We start from the raw sequence: 17,974 nt of genomic DNA, 5'->3' as shown, positions 1-17,974 counted from the left end.
AGGGAAAAAAGAGTAAAAAGATTATGAGGGAACATGACCTTGAGTATTCATTATATCTTTGAATTTGGACTAATATTATTGTACAGTTCTACCAAATCAAGGGGAGTATCCACGAGAGAGGAGCAAAGAGAGATCTATCTAGAGAGTCCACGTCTATCGTATCAAGTCATGATGGGAGAAACACGGAACGCCGCCCGCTTCGCTATGCCCTCATCCATTGCACACCTCCTTTCCCTCCCTTAGGCGATTTTATCCATCATAGAGGGAAAAAAAGGGAAAGGGGAGAGTCAAAGGTTGCATACAAACGCTTTCAGCTGTGGGTTCTGGGAGCCCCCCTCAAGTCGATGTCCGCACATCTTCACCTTCAGCCTTGACTTCTTGCTCCCCACCTCGGTGGTCGACCGGGACCGCCATCTCCTCGTCGCCTTGAGCTTTGGCGCCACTGCTGACCTTCTTGACGCTCACAATCAGGCCCTGCTCCGTCTCGAGACCGACGTTGAGATCGTACGCCTTGATGAACAAGCTCGCAACGAGGGAGAAGCCCGCCAGCGCGGTGAGCACGATGTACACGGTGCGCAGGGAGTCTGTGTACGCGGTGCGAAGATCCAGCTTCCCCTGGCCGGCGGGGGTGTTTTTGATGATTTCCACCAAGGCGGCGGCGTCTTTTGCGAGTTCCGACGCTTGGCTCGCGTAGGCCGGGTATTTCTGCAGGTTGGAGAGCATTTGGTTCTGGAAGATGACGCCGCCGATGGCGACCCCCAAAGCTTGGCCGAAGGAGCGGAAGAAGACGAAAATGGAGACCGCGAAGGCCATGTCCTTGTTGGAGCTGGCTGCTTGGACTTGGAATTGGAGACCGGGGAAGAGGATGCCTAGTCCGATTCCGGATACTAGGTTGATGAAGATCCATTGTGGGATGGTCGTGCCGACGTCGAGGATCGTTAACAGGCCTAGGCCCAGCGTCGCGATGCCCCAGCCCCCCCAGATGGCCCAGCGGTACGCCGCGAATTTGGTGATCAGCAGACCCGTCACTACCGCCATGGGCGCCACCGTGAAGGTCTCGGGAAAGAGTGCAACTCCAGAAACCACGGGTGTGTAGCCCTTGACGGCTTCAAAGTACAGTGGCTGGTAGTACAAGATACACCAGAGGACCATGCCGTGGAGGGTTGTGGTGACATAGGCAATGTTGGCGGTGTGGTTGCCGAACACCGACAGTCTCAGCAAGGGCTCGGGAGCGAGGTACCTCTCGTAAAAGCAGAAGCCCATCAGACCCGCAGCACCGACGAGCAACGGCACCAGCGTCCGCCACGACGACCAGCTGTACATGACGCCACCCCACGTCAAGGGGATTAGGAAACTCGTCATGCTGCCCACGAAGATGACCGTGCCGACCCAATCCACGCGCCGCAGTTTCGCGGCAATGCTCTGGGGTACGACGTTGAGGCGGAGGAACAGCGGAATCATGACGGAGCCAATGCCAATGAAGGGGAGGTTGAGCCAGAAAATCCACCGCCATTGTACTTGGGCAAAGGCGCCGCCAATGATGGGACCGGAGACAGAGCCAATGGACCACATGCCTGCGATGATTCCGGCCCACTGACCTCTGTAACGGAGAGGGACAAGGTCTGTGACGACGATTTCGGTCATGGCCATGACACCTGTTTTTGATTCCCAGTCAGAATCAAAGATGTAATTGAAGGGGAAAGAGATGTTGACTTACCACCTCCACCAATACCTTGGACCGCCCTCCCCGCGAGTAATAGCCCGAAATCATTCGACAAGGCCGCCATCATGACTCCTATGAAGAACAATGCAATCGAGACCATGATCACCGGCATTCTTCCAAAGATATGACTGAACGACGCAAAATTGGGTTGGAAGACGGTCGAGGCGAGGAGGAAGGATGTGCCAGCCCAGAAGGCTTCGATGGCTGTTCCGTGCAGCTTTTTGGCGATGATCGGGAGGGCAACACTGATTGAAGTGCCATCAAGCGCCACCATGAGCGTTAATACTGCCAGAGCAACAAAGGCCAGAATGAATTGGGTTGAAATGGTGAACTCGGTTGAAGCGGAGGTGCCATTGTTGTTGTTTTCGAGGTCCGCCTTTTCCGAAGTGATGGAGGCGGAAGACGATGATGTTTGAGATGCTTGTGTCTGTTGAGTGGGAGGTCCCTCTTTTGTCTCCTCAGCAAGCACGGCTGATACATCCATTGTGGAGGAAGGTATTTCGCAGCTTTGATGGATGGGAAGTGTAAGGTAGGGGAGGTTCGGAAGTGAACAGGACGGACTTTATGGATTTTCTCAAGATTCTTTGCGCCAATGGGATACGTGGGCACCAAGACAGTCCCAGCTGGTTCTATTGGGAAGACAGCAAACAAAGGGGAGGCGACGATAGTACCTTGTTTGGCTTGAGCGGGTTGGTGCAGCGAATATAGTCCAAACCGCCCGACCACGATATATACCATTTCATACTCACACAAATGAATATTAATTCGGCCGAACGGTATCCATCACAATCACTAATGACTATTGTTCTCGGAAGCATAACAGCGCCCTCGCCGTGGACGCAGGACGAGCACATCATCGCGCTGCATGTGGGCGTAGCGACGAGGCTGCAACAATTGAACGACGCTAGCATTGGGTGGTTCGGTGCAATGCTGTCGAGAACGCCGACTTTGACCGGCGGACCAACATTAGGCCGCCCATAGATATGCACGAGGCCCCCTTTGTTTTGTGGAACCACATCAGGGCACGATGGACGATTTTCCAGTGTCATTGAACCGGCTCTGCTCGTTTCCTTTGTTCCGGAAGAGACGCCTTTGGTTTGGACGATGATTGGTGGCTATAGGCGAAAGCGACGAGATACGAGAGTCAGGTTCGCCCTGTGGGGAGTCGACACGAGGGTACGAGAAGCTATGAGTCGCCTGTACTCGGTCTCGGTATAATGGTACACGTCCCTTAGAAGCGACCCGACTCGATTCATGAGTCACCTCGTTGCTTTCTCTGCTGCCCAGGCCTCTAGTCTTTCTGTTCTGAGGTATGGCATAGGGCCGCCCAGACGTGTGTCTGCCTGGAAGCCAGACGACCTCATGAGATATCACGCAGGTCAGTCAAACTCGTAGATTGCATCTGCCGGGTTTCGAAATGCTGGCGACTAGCCGAAATCTGTTGATGGCGCGCGGCACGCGTCATGGCGGAAGATCAAGGGATCGTTCGCCTGGTCAAGCGAGTCGTTGATACGGCTTTGGGAAAGTGTTTCGTTGAAAGGGGAGACAATGGCTGAAGGTGCAACGAGACAAAGTGGACTGCGGACCAATAGTCGGGCCGACCACGTGACGGCTGACAATTCCAGGGGCACTATGGGAATATATCTCGCCGTGAGTCAAGCAAGTCAAGCAAGTCAACAAGAATGGAGCAGGTCCATTTCTTTTCAGATCTGCTATTGGCATCCTCGTATCATTGCATCATGAATAATCCAAACCCAAACTCGCACTGTTTACCTATTCGACGCGACCTCATCTCCAGGGATATCTGAGTCCGCATATACATAGGTAGCTTCCCTCCACTCACAAGACAGCCGGCGTGAAGCTCCACCGAGATAGAAAACAAAGATAGCGCACAACATCTCCCAGCATAAGTACCTACTTCCGTCCGAGCTCTTCTGGATCCAGCAATCATGCACTCGGGATTTTGGCGCATGATCACATTGCATTGGCGGCGAAGGTTGCACCCGCAGCCATTCCAGCACCTTGGGCATAGGTGTATGCGGCTGAATTCTTGCTTCGCCATTTGTTCTGAACGCTCTTCTTTGACATGGGGCGCGCTGCTTCAACTTCCGCGCCAGAGAGTGTCCTTGCTATGGGCCTGGGCTCGTGATCTTGATCGGTCACATCGACAAATTCTGGACGGTGTTTGTGGCTTCCTTTCCGCTCCTTCTTGCTTTCGTCCTGCGCCTTGCTCATTTCAGCGTCGTTGGATTCGGTGGTGTGAATGGGCTGTTGCGTAGGGTCGTAGATATCGCGACCCCACAGCTTGGTGGAGCGTGCGGCAGGTTGGGTCGGATCGTCGAGAGTCTGGCTATTTCCGAAGCACATGTTCGCAATGATATTTTTGACTGTTAGAAAGCTGTGAGGCCGTCAAGCTGTCTGGGATTAGCTAGGTATGCTGTTGTGTGAAACTGTAGTTTCTGAGGGCCGGTTAGCATGAATTTACAGATGAGGCTGGCAGCGTTGAGTATTCAATCAATGAACTGGACAAGTGCAAGTGGTGTGAAGGACGCTGAAAATAGCTCTCCCGAATACGAGCGCATTGGCAATGTCATGATGTAGCACTGATAAGCGAGAAGCAGGGCAGAAACGGCAGGGCAGACTGCCCGTAGGGATTGAGGGGATAAAAATAGTGAACCCCAAGCCCATTGCAGGGGAAGCGAGGAGGGTGAAGGCATGAAATACAGAGGAGGATGGTAGGTGAGTGGTGAGTGGTGAGTGGTGAGCTGCGACGGCTGCGTGTAGAAGTTGGAATTGGGGATTCAAAATATCAACCCCCGCATTTGGCCATTTAGCCTGCGCTCGCCTGCGAGCTGCCACCTGCGCCGTGTCTGCGCCTGTGCCTGCAACTGAGGTGCTTGGCTGTTTGTCTGCCTCAGGCCCTTCAGTCTCAATATCCATCTATTCCAACGATGTCTCCTTCGATCGGCGCTCTCCTCGACCTCTGTCAACCTCTTGGTTTATCCACCTGAACCTTGTGAACCTTGCTCTATCCCATCGTGCCTGGGTCCAGGTTCGACAAACCCTCGATGTCACTGAGGCCGCCCTCTGCTTTGGACTGAATCTCCTTAGGCGCTGACCCTAGCAGGCTAGTAAGGCGATACTATAAAGCAACCCATAGACACACTTCATTTCAACGCCTGCTATGATGTCGTGCAAAGATCAATCTCACCGGCTACATGTTATGCGAGATGGTTCTCAAAACATAGACATGGCCAAGGAGCAAAGCTTGCAGTCACCATTGCTACTCCTTGGATGATGGTAAAGTTTCGACAATTACACTACTTCAATCTCCAAGGACTTTATGATACCAAGCACACTCCATATTGTCTTCGAACGGTTACACGCTGGGTGTACCACATCGTGGAGATGTCTCTTTTCTTTCCGCTTCAACCTAATGGATGACTGACTCGCATGCCGAGGTCTTGTTGCTGCCAATGCGGAGTCGAATCCTTCAAGCATTGGAAGACCTTGCTCCACCTGAAGGGCTTGACGGGAAAAAGTGTCGAAGTGCTCCATATCCTGTGCTCTATCTTGTCCACTGCCTCGGCCGAGTCCAGAGGCCTCGTCAGAAGTGCGGTTTGACGTTTCTGGGAGTACTTACAAAATGGCAAAGCCCCTTAGACTCGAGGGCATCTAATTCATGTCCTCTAACCGCGCATGATGGCTGCACATATCATGACGGGGCCCTTTTGCCCCCCGGCTCCCGATGACAAGATCACAATCCCACTACTAATGACAAAGTACAACCCCGACTCCGTGCCTGCTGATAAAGTGGTACATCTCGATACCATCGCGAACAAGAGTCTCACGTATGGCGGTCTCCGAGAGCAAGCTGCCAGGTGCGCGTGGGGACTGCAGTACAGAATGGGCATGAAGGAACAGGATAAACTGCTGGTCATCCTTCCCAACTCGGTATGTTCTCTGCAAGAACGAGAAATCTCCTGCTTGGTCTGATGGGTCCGGTCATAGACCGATTTTATCATTCTTGCGCATGCAACGCTGTGGCTTGGAGCAATCTTCTCGTATGTCTGCCCAGGGCTTTCGAGGATCATTGATATCTTACGCAAATCGCCAACAGACCACTCAATACGTCCTCATTAGCCAAAGACATTGCCCATGCTCTGGCACTTGTCCAGCCTAGCCATATTGCCATTGATCCAAGCAAACTTGAGGCTGTCAATGCTGCGTTTCAGCAGCTGGGTTGGGAAGAAAGTGCACGTCCGAAAGTGTTCACGGTGCTGAGAAGATCTGGTAATCTCAAACTGGTGAGATTCTTCCAGCCACGGGTGGAACATGACGACCTGATATTGGTAGTTTCCCGACGATATCGCCGGCCAGACTCCGGACCAGTCGCTTCCACCTTTCGACCTTGGAGGGAGGAGTACCAAAGACGTGACTGGCCTGATTGTGTTTTCATCTGGGACGACGGGAAAAATCAAAGGCGTCCAATTGTCACACTACAATGTAGTCTCGAATATCCTCCAAACACGCATCTCAATGCCTTGGATGATGAATCATGCCTCACGCGAGGTTTTCTTTCCCCCATGTAAGGGCCCAACTCGGAGTGTCGCAGTATGAGTTCAGGAGGACTGACAGCAATCCTCGGCAGACTGCCATGTCTATGGCCTTGGGGTTGTAGTGTTCAACGGCATGTGGATAGGCTCGTTCTCCTGCGGAATCCCGGCCTTTGACCTGGACTTGTTCTGCCGGAAGATGGAAGAACACCAAGCAACCTGGGCGCACATAGTTCCGCCCGTTGCCATCCAACTTGCGAACTCGGATATTGCGGCAAAGTACGAGTTGTCGTCGATGAAGATCATCCTCATCTCAGCAGCTCCGACCAAAAGAGATCTCCAGATGAAACTGAAGGCAAGGTTCGGGAGAGATGTCAAGATCGTGCAGGGTCGGCCACCCAGAGCATGGCTTGAGAGATGTGTTGCTGACAGTAGCAGGGTATGGAATGTCTGAATGTTCTCCGACGGTGCTCGTGCAAAGTCCCCTTGATGATGAGAACAACATTGGGACGGCAGGAAAGCCAGTTTGCGGGACGTATGTATCTCCTTGAGGTCTCTGCCGGCATCTGCACGTGGCTCTGTTCTGATCTGTCCATTCCTTGACATAGGGAGCTTCGACTTGTCGACCCAGTGACATTGAAAGATGTTGCACCTGGTGAAGAAGGCGAACTTTGGGTTAGAGGGCCCCAGACAATGATGTCAGTTATTGCTCCGTCTGGCCTCCCTCTTTCTGACTAGTAGCTAGGGGGTACTACAACAACGAACAAGCCACGCGAGAGACATATGTCAATGACTGGCTGCGGACTGGCGACATCATGCGGGTGGATGAGAATGGCAACTTCTGGGTTACAGATCGTCTCAAAGAGGTAAATGCAGGCCTGCACACTGTTGATATCGAGCTAACCAGTCTGCAGCTGATAAAATACAAGGGGTAGAGGCTCACCTAGGCATATTCAGGCTTTGGGCACAATGCTGACTAGATGCTAGGTTCCAAGTGCCACCCTCGGAACTCGAAGACCTGCTCTTGAGACATCCCTCGGTGGTGGACGCCGCCGTGACATCTATCTACTCGGACGAGCAGGCCACCGAACTTCCGATTGCATACGTGACACTTCCTGCAACCACACCGGCGTCCCAGAAGCAGGGACTGCTTGCTGAAATCCGCAGCTGGGCTGACGGGCAAGTGGCGGGGTACAAGAAGCTGCGCGGGGGAGTGTTTGAATTGAGCAGTCTGCCCAAGACACCATCGGGCAAGATCTTGAGGAGAGAGCTGCCGTGTAAAAAGGCACAGTCGGAGGGAAGAGCTGCGAAGATTTGATCAGGTAGAGATTTGGTCAAGTAACCGGGGAGGTCTGCTGGGCTTTGACATGGTAGACTGGGAGATGAACATCCAACTGGGTATGGATTGTGTAGAGAATAGAACAACCTTTACTTCTATCCCTCGCCTTCTTTTAATTCCCATCCAAATCTAGGCCACATCTGCCAGAACCAGCAACCAGCTCCCTTGGTGTCATGATTGGCCATGTTAATTAGCGGAATTAACGACCCTCTTCATCAAGCCTAACCATGTAGGTACGGCGTCCCATCGTCCCATCGTCCCATCATCCCCGCCGGTCGAGATTGTCCGGACTCGTCCATTTGTCCCCCAGCCTCTGATTCGCCCATCGCCCTGGCCCCATACAAATAACGCACGCCAAGCACCGACTGGACGGACGAGGCTTTACTACTAGACCTCGGATCTCGTCTGAGAAACCGTGACTCTTTCAAGTCGTGTCGTCAGTTTGGATTGATGGGCGGGGTGCACGCGCGTGTCATGTTGGACCTGATTGTAGAGATGTATGCAGCCAAGGCTCAAGGCAACGGAGTTAAGGGAAGCATTAGGTATGTACAGGAGTGGTGGAAAGGGCTACGTATATAAGGACCGAGAGAGGGCGACTCTCATCGTGCAAGGACCCTTCTTGGACTCCTTCATTACTGCCCTGTCATTTTGTAAGGTAGGGGATATCAGACTGGGGAAATCACAGGCATACACAGAGACACACACTGACAAGTCGACTACCGACCTGGGCTCTCTCTACGATTTTCTTATTGTGCTCTCCTCAACCCTTTCAAACTCAACTCTCAACTCCCAATCCATCCCTCGCTCAAATCACAATGTCCCTGCCCAACCCGCTCCCAACCCTCCCCCTCGGCTCCTCCGGCCCCTCCATCCCCGCCATGTCCATCGGGATGATGTCCCTGGGCCACGCGTACGGCTCTGCGGGCGACGACACGGAGCGTCTCGCGTTCCTGGACGCCGTGTACGGGCTCGGCGCGACGCACTGGGACGACGCCAACATCTACGGCGACACCGAGACGCTCCTTGGGAAATGGTTCACCGCGAACCCGGACAAGCGCAGGGACGTGTTTTTGACCACCAAGTTCGGGTTCGCCGGCCAGGACGACCAGGGCAACTATATCATCAGAAGTGACCCGGAGAATGTCCGGAGCTCTTGCGAGGATAGTCTGGGCAAGTTGAAGAGCGGGTGGATTGATTTGTATTATTGTCATCGCGTGGATGGGAAGACGCCCATTGAGGAGACGGTCAAGGCCATGGTCGAGTTGAAGAAGTGAGTATGACCTGATGGGGAGGAGTTGAGGGGAGATTTCTTTCTTTTCGTTTCCACAACAAAAGACTAATAATAACAAAACCTCCATCCTGTGGTATATAGGGAAGGCAAGATCCGCCACCTCGGCCTCAGCGAAGTGACCGCCTCAACCCTGCGGCGCGCGCACGCCGTGCACCCCATTTCCGCACTGCAGATCGAGTACTCGCCCTGGGCATTGGAGATCGAGACCAACGGCGTCCTGGACGCGTGCAAGGAACTCGGCGTCGCCGTGGTCGCTTACTCGCCGCTGGGCCGCGGGTTTCTGACCGGAACCATCAAATCCGCCGCCGACGTGCAGGGCGACTTCCGCGCGTTACTGCCCCGTTTCCGTCCCGAGAACTTTGACAAGAATCTCGTCCTGGTGCGCAAGTTGGAGGAAATCGCCGCCAAGAAGCGCGTCTCGACCAGTCAGCTTGTGCTCGCGTGGTTGAAGCGCCAGTGGCCCCGGGGGATTCACCTGCTTCCCGGAACGAGGAGCGTGGAGCGTGTCAAGGAGAATCTTGGGGCACTGTTTGTCGAGGTCGATGACGATGAGGATAGAGCGATTCGCAAGGCGTGTGAGGACTGTACGGTCGTGGGCATGAGGTATCCTGAGGCTATGGCGAGTTTCCAGGTCGGGGAGACGCCGGAGTTGAAGTAGGTGATTGCCTTCAAATGATTCTGGTCAGAGGGAGGGAGACAGGGGAAGAAGAGAGAGAGAAAGAAAAGAATCAAAATAGGTAAGTGGATGATGGGTTGATGGGACGAATGGAGGACGAATGAGCAATGGGATAAGGTCTCCTCATATCAAGAAGAAAATACTCTCCCTCAACGCTCAACGTGTCTTTGCATTGTGCATAATATACTTCTTCGGTCCCCTTTCCCATCCAGAAACCACGCGATGCACGCCATACGGGAGTGCCATCCATACAAGAGTCTCCGCGCTAGTCCCTTGCCGCTGCTCTTCCCAGGGCTATGCAGGACTGCGTCCTCTTGTGAAGATCCCAAGGGTGCCTACGATGCACGAGATTCGAAGCTCCGTAGAAAGATGGGAAGGGAAAAAAAAGGTAGATCGTGTTGCGCTGCATTCGATACTGTTTATATCCTCTCATGTCGTATACCGTCATGTCATCATGTCACATTTCACACATTGCATATTAGGATGCCTATCTCAGCTGTGCCCGTGCCCGTGTCCATTTCCTTGTGTGCGCAACCGCCAAGCTCTGATCACCTTGGACGTTTCGTACTTCCTTGGTCTATCGTCAAAGGTGGTAGGTGGGCTAATGTGGGACATCTTTTCAGACAGCCTGGTGCTTCTCTTTCAAAGCGACACTGCCGCTGCTGGGGCTGGCAAGTTCCTTTTCCGTCGCCGTCTCCACGGCGCTCTTCTCGGACGTCGTCTGTACGCTCTGCTGTGGAATTTCCTCGACCACGGCCTCCTCGTGGACAATGTCGAGAGCGTCGAATTGATACCCTCGCCACTCGCGCACAGGAATGTGCTTTTGGAAAAACAGCTCAATCTCCAAGTGGCTGCGGCCCGTGGTCTCGCCCACACAGAACCACACGTACGCCAGCGTGATGCATGTAGTCCCCGCGTACACGAACCCCAACATCGGGCCCAGCCCGCCGTTGTAGTAGATGTAAGGGCTGGTAAAGGCAATAACCCACACGGTGAAGAAGAACGACACGATCGACGAGCTCATGATTTTGTTGCGGTTGCGCCCGACGGCCATTTCCGAGGCGATGGTGAATGCCAGTGGACCGTGGCCGAAGTTGAACGCCACGATGACAATGTATGAGATGACGACGATGGTCGTGCTGAAGCTGGTCTTCGTATACGGTCCGGCTCCGAGTCCTCCAATGATGATGTATGCGAGCAGCATCATGATGGTGGTGACCAGTAGGTTCGCGCGGCGGCGGACTTTGTTGCCAAGCAGTACAGACACGCCCACCGCGACAACCTGTAGCGTGTTGGTGATAAGGGAAATGGTGAACGCTTGCTTGATGCCGATCGACTGTGCAAAGACAACACCGTACGAGTAGAAGAACTGAATGCCGTTGATCTGTTGAGCCACCATCGCACCACATGAGTAGATGAGTTTTCGCCGTTCGATGGGGTCTCTCAACAGCGACGTCCAAGTTGACGTGGCCTCTCGAAGTCGTTCGGTTTCGACCATATGCGTAAAAGCCGCAACGTCTGCTTCGGGCGTGTACCCAGGCATGCTGCGGTTGATCTTTAGAAGTGCTTTGCTGGCCTTCTCCGGTCGACCTCGACGGATGTACCAGACAGGCGATTCCGGGATGATGATGAGACCCACGAGCATGAAGAGTGGCAGCAGAGCCAACAACCCCATCGGGATCCGGTATGAAGCAGTCGAGCTGATGGATTCCGTGCCCTGCGTGATCCCTGAGCCAACGAGTTGCGAGCACGACTGCATGAATTGAAACATCATCAGGGCAGGACCTCGAATCGCCTGCGGCGCCACTTCCCCAATGTACAAAAGACATGTCACCGTAAACTGACCGATACCGAGCCCGATCAGTATCCGACCCAGGCAAATGACTCCCATGGAGCCCTGGTCGGCACATTGAGTGATGGCTCCAGCAATGATGCAAGCCGAAGCACAGAGAAAGACGCCCTTTCTGCCGAAGAAGTCGTTGATCGGGGCAGAGAGAAGAGCACCGACGAGTTCTCCCACGTATATGATGGATGCCGTGAGCGAGAGAAAGGTAGTGGTCAATGCAATGTTTCCGTCCTTGTCGTGGGTGGTGCCATAGTCGTGCACAAATCTTTTCATACCCAGAACACCAGTGTAGTATATCTGGTCGTACCCATAACAAAGTGCACCAAGAGTGGAGACGGCAGAGAAAAAGATGGCCCACCTGTGGTGACCCCAGTTGATGTTGAATATGTACATCTTCATGATGGGCAGTCACAGGATCCAGCCAACGTGCAGACAAGGTTTCCGTGACCTCAGAGTGATTGAAGAAGCAACTGCTGAGCTGGTACTTGGACAAAGGAAAGGCCCTTGGAAGGACCATCCAATGCTTTATACGAGAGGTACCGCATCAGACCGTCTGCAGTACCTCGTACTGTCCCTCGGTCGAGCAGAGAAAAGATCGACTGGTCACCGCTTGGGTGGTTAGCACATTGGTTGTCTGCCAACTGGCATGCCCCCGGACTCCTGAAGTATGGCGACGGGTAGTGGCGTCAACCAGCGCCAGCGTGTTTTTGAGTTGAGATAGCGGCGGGTGGGTAGTTCAAGCACTGATAGGCAGCGGGGGATGCCCAGCTGGACGCAACTTAGCTGATCTGGATACCCTAGAGACCTTAGCATAACCTTTAGACTTCTAGACTATCCCGCGGGTACTCGGGTGGGCGGATTGCTTGACAAGGGCCAGAAGGTGGTCCGAGCTTGCCTCTAATGCAGGCTTGCAAATGTGAAGGTATTCCCTCTCCCAGAGAGTCTCGATGAAGGCAAGCGATCTGCTGGTGGCACATCGGACAATGGCCGGCTCAGTGTTCGAATCAAATTGGACTCAAGATGCTGCAGCTTCAAGATTGCCAGGATATTGCGCAGCCTATAACCAGCGATGGATTTCTCTGCACATGTATCCGGGCGCAGCTTGCCAGATATCATGTCCAAAGAGAGCCATCAATGTTGCCACAAGGGAAATTCCTTTGATCACTTTCTCCCCCGCATGTGGCGTGGGTGAATCCCGAATGGATACTGATAGGAGACGGTCCAGCGGGTCCTTCCACACTGTGTGGAAGGGAACAGCCGTCTCGCATCGAGCCTTTTGAATGGTTCCGGAGGCTATCGCTGGCAGTCAGATTGTCCAAGGTAAGACAGCCCAAGAGCAAGGGCGTGATCAGTAGCATTGCTTGCCTCCGCTGTGGTTGGGCCATTCACTTGCAACAGTCCTTTGTCCTGGAGCTGCAGGTTGAACACGCTCTGGGACGAGGGTCCATCGCCCGACGTGTGCCTTTCACGCCAGACTTTCGGATTTCGCAATACCACTGGGTTGGCTTTGTGCCGTGTCCAGGACAAGAACCTCAATGTTGTTGCTCCCGTCTTCGAACGTTCTGAACTTCCACATCCGGGACCACGCGATTCTCTCCGGAAAGGAAACGTCATGGCGTCGAGGTATTCTCCATGGGCGGGTCACCCTCTTCTCGAATTTGGGAAAGTCTTAAAATGTCTGGCTGCACATCTCGAGCCGAACACCCTGACAACGAGCACCTTATCAGCCTGAGAAAGGCTAGTGGCTTGCCTACCAGAGTATGCAGGGTCTCTTCTGAGTGCGGATGACCAGAACAGAACTGCCCTCCAAACGTCTAAAAACAATGGCAGATATTGCCCTCGAGGGTCCAATGTGAAATACCCGTCCATGTTGCCTTCGGAGTCAGGTGGATCAAGTGCTGAGGACGGCAATACCAGACAACCCGGTGACCTTAAACCATACTTTTAGTAAATAAATAGACCTTCAGCGATGAGAAAACACGGGTGTGCTAGTCCAACAGCTTCACAAAGTGGATCGAAGAGCTACCCGGGCGTTCTGAGCAACGAGAGTGCCACCGTGAGGAAGTGAACATGAAGAAAGAATGCCCCAGACTCGCGCTGGAATGCGTAGGAAGAGATTTGATCTCTGCCCACACAAGGGTCTATCAACGTCATGCTAAGGATGACTCGAGAGCAGAAATGGACGAAGGGAAGGGAGGTTTAGGGTTGGTTCTTCTGTGAGGACGACTGTTGGTACTGCTCCATCTCCGCGCATTCCTGTAAGATTCCTCCATCTTGTAGACGAACTGGCCGACCAAAGTGCACGTCCCAAGAGATTGTCCCGTGGAGTGTGCTCGCTCTCTGACAAGGATATTTTTCGACATGGTGGGAAATTGACCCCTATATTATGAGTCCGCAGCTGTGGCAATTCAATCACCGCGCTCGAGAGGTAAGCTCTGAGAAACAATAACCAAACATGTGCAGCCGGTTACGAAATATGTTTCAATAAATGCTGTCCGTGTCACCACTATATAAATCATACACGGGTCGGAATCTCCCCGTCGGCGGACCCCCGATTGGGGAGAGAATCGAACTCTGAAAATCCGTTGGAGGCCCAGAGAGGTTGTCGGCATATGGTTCGATATCCAGGAAGCGTGTCACAGGTCCACTCTGTGCTTCCTAAGCCAACAAACTTCCTGGGACAATGAGCATTCATAACTCCTACAAATACCCGTCCTCAGGCGGCCTTTATCCCTCGAGACTTTCAAACTATTTCCACGAGATTTTCAATCAAAGCCCGAGGCGGACTTGACCCCGCCGAAAGCCAACCCCTCACAAGAAAAGGTATCCGTTGCGATTGCGGTTATCAATGCAAGATGCCGTATATCATTGGGCTCAACAGTGGTTCTTCTTTCGATGGAATCGATGCTGTTTTGTGCAGCATTGATGTTGCAGCGGATGGCCATCCAAATCGTCCAAAGTATATTGATGGTATCTCCGAACCGTGGCCAGAGGAGTTGCAGCCCGATGTCTTGCGGGCTTTCTCCAACGAGCTCCCGCTTTTTGCCTTGTGTAGGCTCAACTATGCTGCCGGTGCCGCATATGCCGAGATAACAAACAAGCTGCTCGACAAGGTTGGAATGAAACCAGGAGACATCGAGGTTGTCGGCTACGACGGCCAAACAATCTATCAAGAGCCTCCAGACAGAGAAAAGGAAAGCCGATATATCGCAAGTGGGAGCCGGAGCCTGGTTGATCGGTGGACGAAGGGTGGGTCTCCATGCGGCCTGTTTATCGTCGAGTCAGGTGTTGTCACAGCCCTAACGGACATCACAACCGTCACACAATTTCGACCAATCGACCATGCATTGGGAGGTTCAGGAGCGCCGCTGATGCAATACCTCGATTTTTGCTCATTCCGGAATGAAGGACCCATTGTTTCATTGAATATAGGGGGTATTGCCAATGTGCAGCTCGCTGACGCAGATCGGCATAAGATGATGGCCTTCGACACCGGTCCGGGCAATGTGATGATTGACCATGTGATGAAAGTCCGAGAAGGCAAATCGTATGATGCTGGTGGTGCCCTGGCAGCCAGAGGTCAGGTCATTGCCACGCTTTTGGAGAGGCTTGAAGGACATCAATTCTTCCTCCGAAAGCCACCCCGTTCAGCGTGGCGATTGGACTTTGGCGGCCAGTATGCGGATAAAATCCTGGAAGATTACAAGGATGCATCAACCGAGGATTTATTGTCGACTTTCACACTCTTCACGGCAAAGGCAATCGAGCGATCGGTGGTTGACTTCATACTTCCCAAAGCGCCTGTAAAGACGGTTATTGCCAGTGGAGGAGGCATCAAGAACGACACGCTTATGGGGCACCTGAGGGAGAGGTTGGCCTTGCACGGAGTTGACCTTCGCACCAGCGATGAACATGGGCTTCCTGCTCCATTCAAGGAGGCCATCAAGTTTGCAACCTTGGCCTTCGCGTGCAAGAATGGACTTGCAAACAACATTCCCGCGGCTGGTGGAGCCTCCTCCTTTGCTGTACTGGGCAAACTGAGTTTGGCACCCAGACTAGCAAAGAACGGTGGTGCCGTCCCCGAAAGTAATGTCTCCACAGAACCTTGAATGGATGAGATCTGACCTGCTGCAGGCGTACGGGTCCAATACGATCGGGAAGTGCTCCCTGAAGGAGTGCCGTAATTCTCAATTAGTCCGATCAAGAAGCGTTTTGTGATTCCTTCTTGGAGGTTGGTCTTGCGTTTCTGGAGAGGCAAACGTCATTTGACCGGCTCACCATATCCCGAAAGCGCCAATGGCTGATATTCCTTTATGGAAGCTTCCTAGCATGCGATGTGCCTCTGGTCCAGATCGAGACAACGGCAGCACTAGCTCCTACTGCCGGGCTGGCTCTGGTGGCTCGCCACAGATTGCACAGGTGAAGTGATGCGGCACCTAGTGCTTGACGGAGTGCGTGGCGTGTCCCTCCTAAAATTCTCTCGGATGTGTCTGAGGATACCCAAAGACTCGCGAACGTTTGGAGGCCTATTCAAGCCGTGTTCAAGCGCGGCATCAGCAAGGTCAAGTAACTGTTCCGGATCTCCGTAGCCTTGGAGGAGGATTGATATCGCCGATGCCTGAACCTGGAGTATAATTGCATATGCGGCAATTAGATGCTGAAGGTTGCTCCAACTCTCAAAATATTCGTGACGGGTCGTTTCATGTCTTTTTGAGTGCAGAAGAATGATCATGGTCGCATTCTGCACGCAATTATGGCAAGACTCATATACCCACGGATCCAGGATAGGATCCTGTACGGAGGGGCCGGCGTTGGTGGCGTTGGTGGCGCTGACGGCGTTCTGATATCTTGCGTGTAGCACATGGTATAAGATAGGACGATTGACGAGGAATATAGTTGCGTAGTATCGAAATCTCAATTCGTCCTGGAAGCATGAGGAAATTGCATGGGAGACAGGGAATCTTCGCTTACCAGGAGGTGCGACACATTGTTTGATGCTAGACGGAAGGACGACGGGTGTCGGGGAAATCTCAGGTTCAGGGGAAGGTTCCAATACCACAGGTCCAAACGTCGTCCAATCTCCGTAATGACCCCTGCAACCTCATCAGGACGGCAATAAGCTCGCTGGGCACTGTACATGTGTTCGAGAATGGTGTTCATATAAGCTCTGAGCTGTAAGTGCGTCTGGAGTTCCAGGGACTGATAATTGTCTACCGATGCCTGGATCGGCTCGTTCCCAAGTACTTGAGGAACCGTGACCGCCGTAGTCCGGTTCAATGCCGCAACAATGACGGTGTGTAGGCGGTCCGAGGGAACCCCGTCTATTTCGCTCAGGATATCGCTGATCGACATTAGAATACAACCATAGCGAAGATTCGGCATGGGATACCTTTCCAGGATAAAGTACAGATATAGGTAAGCTTCATACTGTGCCTTGGTCGCACTAAAGGCGGTCAGTCGGGCACCGAATAAACGTTCGTGGACGCGCACTTACGGGCTATCATGGGGTTTTGGGGCGGTGTTCCAAACAAGAGGTTCGAGATTTTGCAGGATGCCCAAGGCATGATGAGGTCTTCCATACAGATAGAGCAGCATGATGACGAACAAGAGTCTGAAGGGTAGTGCTTGGGGGGTTTGCTGGGCTTGCACCACCCACACTTGTTGGAGTGCATGCCTGAAGGAGAGATCTGCTTGGTCACCCAGCATCCTTTCTCTTGCAACAATGGCCGTATGTTTGAGAGCTATGGCCTGCACAAGGAGCTCCTCGATGGGTTGTTTATTGAAGGCGAGGAGGACGTCATGACCTGGAGGCGGCCCCATGTGTCGGCGAAACATATCAACGCATGCTTCGAACGACAATCCTCCGTACAAGAAGAGATGCCTGAAGACGAATGGCAGGCCCTCGATATTTGCAAACAAGGATTCGATGCATCTGATCACGACAGAAACAGGGATCTCTGCAGGAGCTGGGGTTTCGAACCCAGCACTAAAGAGACCTGTCCCGTTGTCGTCTACCTGGCCGACGTATGCAAGTGGCTCCAGACCGGGGATGCGGAGTTTGACGGTCAAGTGTGCCCAGTAGTTGAACATTTTGTGAGCGGCAGCATGGTGGAATGATGGGACCCGTGGCCAGGGCTTGATAACCAGAGTCTCCTTAGCAGAAGTAGCCGCGAGACCCTGATCCATTCGACCTTGGTCAATGGCTTGTAGGCGCGCCTCAATGTGTGCGATCCGAGCCAGAACGGATGCATCCCTTAGGATTCGGGGTCAGTGTGTCACTCCTCTCTTCAGCCGGTGCTTGATGGGGGTACTCACGTCTCCATGCTGGTCAAAGGAGGTCGATAAATACACTCCATTGCCATGTTCTCGCAGTGGGTACATGAAGGACGACGACCATCACACCTCGACTTTCTCTTGCGACACGTATCACAAGCGAGCTCTGTCTTGTGGCGTTTGGAACGGCTGTTATGGTCTATATCCTTTGGAGACATGAGAGACGAGGGCGGCTTAGCTTTACAGACTCTCAAGGATATAGAAAGCTGG

At 53.1% G+C, this 17,974-nt stretch overlaps 7 protein-coding genes across 7 annotated transcripts; 3 read left to right on the top strand and 4 right to left on the bottom strand.

Annotated features, from left to right (window-relative positions):
• Positions 1-336: 336 nt before the first annotated feature.
• Z520_11131 (uncharacterized protein) lies at positions 337-2,207 on the bottom strand (the record flags this gene model as incomplete). Its single annotated transcript, XM_016781620.1, has 2 exons — positions 337-1,655; positions 1,718-2,207. The coding sequence occupies 2 exons, from the start codon at positions 2,205-2,207 to the stop codon at positions 337-339; spliced, it is 1,809 nt and encodes a 602-aa protein (XP_016627197.1).
• A 1,490-nt stretch (positions 2,208-3,697) lies between these two features.
• Z520_11130 (uncharacterized protein) lies at positions 3,698-4,090 on the bottom strand (the record flags this gene model as incomplete). The annotated part of the gene is made up of 1 exon (XM_016781619.1): positions 3,698-4,090. The coding sequence occupies one exon, from the start codon at positions 4,088-4,090 to the stop codon at positions 3,698-3,700; it is 393 nt and encodes a 130-aa protein (XP_016627196.1).
• Positions 4,091-5,425: 1,335 nt separating this feature from the next.
• Positions 5,426-7,597, top strand: Z520_11129 (uncharacterized protein; the record flags this gene model as incomplete). The annotated part of the gene is made up of 10 exons (XM_016781618.1): positions 5,426-5,677; positions 5,735-5,787; positions 5,844-6,030; positions 6,080-6,311; positions 6,375-6,668; positions 6,715-6,814; positions 6,888-6,977; positions 7,025-7,145; positions 7,194-7,210; positions 7,267-7,597. The coding sequence occupies 10 exons, from the start codon at positions 5,426-5,428 to the stop codon at positions 7,595-7,597; spliced, it is 1,677 nt and encodes a 558-aa protein (XP_016627195.1).
• An 836-nt stretch (positions 7,598-8,433) lies between these two features.
• Positions 8,434-9,567, top strand: Z520_11128 (uncharacterized protein; the record flags this gene model as incomplete). The annotated part of the gene is made up of 2 exons (XM_016781617.1): positions 8,434-8,888; positions 8,991-9,567. 2 exons carry the CDS (start codon positions 8,434-8,436, stop codon positions 9,565-9,567), a joined length of 1,032 nt encoding a protein of 343 aa, XP_016627194.1.
• A 637-nt stretch (positions 9,568-10,204) lies between these two features.
• Z520_11127 (uncharacterized protein) lies at positions 10,205-11,830 on the bottom strand (the record flags this gene model as incomplete). Its single annotated transcript, XM_016781616.1, has 1 exon — positions 10,205-11,830. One exon carries the CDS (start codon positions 11,828-11,830, stop codon positions 10,205-10,207), a length of 1,626 nt encoding a protein of 541 aa, XP_016627193.1.
• A 2,456-nt stretch (positions 11,831-14,286) lies between these two features.
• On the top strand, positions 14,287-15,540 carry Z520_11126 (uncharacterized protein; the record flags this gene model as incomplete). The annotated part of the gene is made up of 1 exon (XM_016781615.1): positions 14,287-15,540. The coding sequence occupies one exon, from the start codon at positions 14,287-14,289 to the stop codon at positions 15,538-15,540; it is 1,254 nt and encodes a 417-aa protein (XP_016627192.1).
• Positions 15,541-15,800: 260 nt separating this feature from the next.
• Z520_11125 (uncharacterized protein) lies at positions 15,801-17,521 on the bottom strand (the record flags this gene model as incomplete). Its single annotated transcript, XM_016781614.1, has 3 exons — positions 15,801-16,355; positions 16,403-16,874; positions 16,926-17,521. 3 exons carry the CDS (start codon positions 17,519-17,521, stop codon positions 15,801-15,803), a joined length of 1,623 nt encoding a protein of 540 aa, XP_016627191.1.
• Between the last annotated feature and the right edge of the window lie 453 nt (positions 17,522-17,974).

This window comes from Fonsecaea multimorphosa, assembly GCF_000836435.1.
Source record: "Fonsecaea multimorphosa CBS 102226 unplaced genomic scaffold supercont1.36, whole genome shotgun sequence".
Classification (NCBI taxonomy): Eukaryota; Fungi; Ascomycota; class Eurotiomycetes; order Chaetothyriales; family Herpotrichiellaceae; genus Fonsecaea; species Fonsecaea multimorphosa.
The sequence above is the reverse complement of the archived record's forward strand: the minus strand, read 5'-3'. Positions and strand labels throughout refer to the sequence as shown.